A 4,107-nucleotide genomic window follows, 5' to 3' on the forward strand; every position below is an offset into this window, starting at 1 on the left:
CACAAAGGTTTTCTAGTGAGATCTGAGCTTGCTTTACCCAATAGGACTGTGTTAGAGGATTGCTTGACCATGTGTGTCATTACCAGGTGATCGGAAAGGAGTCTGCACTTGGCTGTGCTAGGGGGAGGTCTATTGCTCCACCCCTTGGCATTCTTATAAAAAACCCTTTAGAAGAGACAGAAGGGGCCAGTGGATACTGATCCAGGCCCTCCCGAGGCTATCCTGTGTTTCTATCTGTCTCTCTCTCTTCTATATTTCTATCTAATATCTCCTATGCCTCACTCCTCAAGAGCAACCTTGGGAAAAGTGAGATCCAGTCTCCCACAAGGCAGTATAATATTTCTTAAGGGAAAAGAATCACAGTGAACTTGGATTCAGACATTTTATTGCAGTTTTGCACAGCATTTGACATTTCAAAGCAATAGTTAGAATTCAGAAAGAAAAGTGGATTGACCTTGGCAAAGGGAGGAGAGACTTCTCTTGGCTTTAAGCTATAATAGACAAGACCTTTTAGAAAAGGATTGTCTACCCCAAAGCCATGGTTGCAGTGACAGACTCAGAGCTAGAACACCAATTAAATGCATGCTGAAGCTTGCCCATGGGTGTGGGCACTTCCTAACAGAGTGTGCTGAGCTCAGTCATGGAGCAGCCTTCCACGCAGCACATAGTTTGCAGATCTCGTTTGGACACTTGTGAGTACTTCTTCAACTGCCAAAGCCTTTCCATGGGCGCCTGTGGGTCTTGAACAAGTTCCTGTCCTGAGATATCCATCTTGGGAAGGTTGTGCTCAAGAGTTTCCTTGGATGTCTCCTGTCTGTCTGGGAATTGGAAGTAGTTTCTTGATTCAGCTGTAAGAGAGGAGAGGCACCATACTACCTCAAAGAAGCCCGCCAAAAAAAAAAAAAAAAAAAAAAAAAAAAACACCAAAGACCTGCACTTCGGGAAGAGCTGGCTTGTGCACACTCTTCCTTTTACAGAGGTTGAATGACATCAGTGTCCATTGGCTAGCAGAAACTAATGCCAGCCACCTCTGCTCCATGACCAGCAGTTTCCAGAGATATTAGTTATAATGAGCAGTAAGCTATATAATTAGCCATAAGAGATGTAATTAATTAGCTAGAAGCTGAAGAACAGCAGTAACAAAAACCCTGGGTAGGCCTTGCAGAGCTGATCGATGGGATTTCCATCCCATATCTGACAGTAAAACAGGGGCTATGTTGTTTAATCTAAATGTTGTTCCCAATGTCTGTACTCAAGCCCTTCTGGCTTTTTAATTTAGTTGAGACTCATATATCCACACTGGCAAGCACTAAACAAAAGTCACCTGAATGAATGTCAGTTGGCCAACTAGTGATTGATCAGTGATAAAAAAAAAATGTGAAGGAAAGCACCATGGAGACCTGTGGAAGGTTTGAGTGTTATCATTTCAGTAATGTCCAAAGGAGATGGGGCCAGTGAGATGGCTCACTGGGTAAGGTACTTGCAGCCTGACAGTGAAAGCCTGGACCCAAGTTGGATCCCCAGAATCCACTTAAAGATGGAAGGGGAGAACTAGATCCTTAACATTGTCCTCTGGCTGCCACATATGTACTGTGGCATATGCACCTGTACATAACCGTCATACAGACATACACACAGACACACACTCACACAACAACAATATTAAAAAATGAAATCTAAAAAAAGAAACATAAAAACTCATTCTACTGTATAGTCCAGAGCTACTCCAAAGCATTTTTTCCGCTGTATCTTGATGTGCTGTTTCAAAAATCAGTGACAACTCTTTTAAAGTTTAAAAACACTTATATTTCTGATATAGTCTGTATGAACTTGGATATTAAAGTGGTAAGAACAAGTTTATCACATCTCAAAGCATCATTCCCCTAAAACATGAATATTGTTAGTCCTTTACTAAAGTCTTTTGTTTAGCAAAAGTCATTTAAAGCCAAGCTGAAACTTTTAGCATTTGTATGTCATCCATTCCCTACATCTTTCTTAGAAAACAAAGGCAATGAAATCCATTATTCAAGCAGAGTCATGAGGTGGGCACAGAAAGAGCAATATTTCGTGGTCTCACTTCTAAGAGAGATCTGGACAGCCAAGGCCACAGGAGCAAAAAGAGAACTCTCTGAGGGTCACTTAGGTGTCCAGGGATGGAGAGAGGGGAGCCAAAGAGTGCAGAGTTTCAAGTAGCCAGGAAGAACAAGTTCAAGAGATGGACGGTACAATGTGGTGGCTGTTATCAACAGCAGCGTATTCATTCCTGAAATTTCTAAGAGCATACATTTTCACTGTTCTCACCACAAGAAAATAAGTATGTAGGTAATGTGTATGTGAATTAGCCTGATTTAGCCATTGTGAAACATCAACATGGTATATATAACTCCATTTTTGTCAGTTTAAAAAAATAGAATAGAACTTTAAGTAAATTTTACCTCATAGTTTTAATTTTTAATCTTATTATTTTTAGTTATGTGTATGTGATGTGTGTGTGTGTGTGTGTGTGTGTGTGTGTGTGTGTGTGTGTGTGTCATGCGCACATGTTCACGCACATGAATGCAGGTGCTCAATGGGCCAAGGAGTCAAACCCCCTGGAGCTGGAGTTATAGACAGTTGTGAGGTGCCTGGCACGGGCCACTGAGTCATGTCTCCAGTCCTTTACCTCATAGTTCATTACAAGATTAGCAGAAAGAATTCCAGCCCATTTTCTAAGTTACTTGAATTGAAAACAGTAGTTCAGTGAAGTCCACACATCACTGCTGTGATAGCAGATTGACGGGCACTCTGGGAATTCTAACTACACATTTCCTATTGCTCACAATTCCCCCAATGCTCCCAGCTCTCTCGGCCCTGCACCCAACTTTTCAAATTTGACAGGTCCTTCAGGACCTCTGTCAAATTCCACCTTCTCCACAATGTAAGGATCTATTGAAGCCGTCTCTTCACTTGAGGTGCAGCGTGTAATGGCAATGACTTCGGCTCTTGAAGCATATAGATCTGACTCGCTTCTTGGCCTCCCGCTGAGTGGCTGAGTAAACAGTTTTCTTACTGATAAATGATAAACATTACTTACTTCACATGATCTTCATTGGAAAGCTGAATGACATGTTGCCTTTGAAATTGCCTGGTACTTTTAAGTGGTCTGTTGAGTCGGGTCCTTCCTTTCACCCTTGTTTGCCCCTTACCTGAATTCTAACTTAATACACTCTGTAATCATCCCTGTGCAGATATCTATTTGGCCTCTCTATAGCCTTTACTGCTCCGCCCACGGATGCTAAGCTTGCTGAAGTCCCAGGCAATGAAATGATTGCAAGCAGAAGACTAAAGAATAGCAGTGCAGATCCCTGAGGTTGGTATGTAAAATGAACAGAAAATTTAATAAGATTAAAAAAAAGAATAGCAGTGCATTACTTTTTAAACTGTTGCATGTTCATCATTTTTTCTGGTCAAATTCAGGAGTGTATTTTGATGACTAAGCCCTTACATTGATACACAAATAGATCAATATTTCTTAGAGAAATAGCTACTAAAATAACTAGTGTGTGTGGGGGGGAATTAAAAGATAGGTCTGGGGGAAAAGTGAGGTGCGTGTGTTCGATTACCTCGCTGAGCTTGGTGGGCCCCTTCCAGGTGTCTCCTCCATCGAGAGCTGGCACAGATGTAGACGACTGTTCTCACGTAGTCGAGGCCGCAGAGCTTCACGGTCTCCCTGCTTCTCACTCGCGCAGCAGCTAACAGGACAGAGAAGAGAAACAGAGCGAGAGTGGGGCCCTTCATGGTGCCCGAGAGTGCCCAAGAGCGAATGAGAATCGATGCAGTCAGCGGTACCCAGTGAATGTCTGAAGTTACCTCGCCCTCTTGGGCCATTTATACTCATCCCCCCTGACGTTTTATTGGTCAGACCTTATTTTAGCAGGATTTCCTAAGCACGAAGGTGCCAGTGTGGAGGGCTAGCGATGTGCTTTTATGATTATTGCTGTTTACCCAGTCATCCAAACACCTCCCTCGGTGTTGCTGCGTCTTCTCCGGAGTTGCTGCGGAAATGCACGGCTTTGCTAAGCAGGAAGATTTAAGTTTCAATGCCCACTTTTCATTTACTGACTGACA

At 42.7% G+C, this 4,107-nt stretch overlaps 1 protein-coding gene across 1 annotated transcript; it reads right to left on the reverse strand.

Annotated features, from left to right (window-relative positions):
* Positions 1 to 503: 503 nt before the first annotated feature.
* On the reverse strand, positions 504 to 3,777 carry Insl5 (insulin like 5). Its single transcript, XM_028890216.2, has 2 exons — positions 3,603 to 3,777; positions 504 to 848 (listed from the first exon to the last, which is right to left on the reverse strand). Exons 1-2 carry the CDS (start codon positions 3,775 to 3,777, stop codon positions 616 to 618), a joined length of 408 nt encoding a protein of 135 aa, XP_028746049.1. The 3' UTR covers positions 504 to 615.
* Between the last annotated feature and the right edge of the window lie 330 nt (positions 3,778 to 4,107).

The sequence above is a fragment of the Peromyscus leucopus genome, chromosome 2, assembly GCF_004664715.2.
Source record: "Peromyscus leucopus breed LL Stock chromosome 2, UCI_PerLeu_2.1, whole genome shotgun sequence".
Taxonomy (NCBI): domain Eukaryota; kingdom Metazoa; phylum Chordata; class Mammalia; order Rodentia; family Cricetidae; genus Peromyscus; species Peromyscus leucopus.

What these genes read in the sequence shown, in the direction of transcription:
- Insl5 (XM_028890216.2), bottom strand. Translation starts at nt 3,777, where the DNA reads ATGAAGGGCCCCACTCTCGCTCTGTTTCTCTTCTCTGTCCTGTTAGCT. An exon ending in GGCCCACCAAGCTCAGCGAG is followed by an intron (nt 849 to 3,602) that starts GTAATCGAACAC and finishes CCTCTCTTACAG; the next exon opens with CTGAATCAAGAAACTACTTC.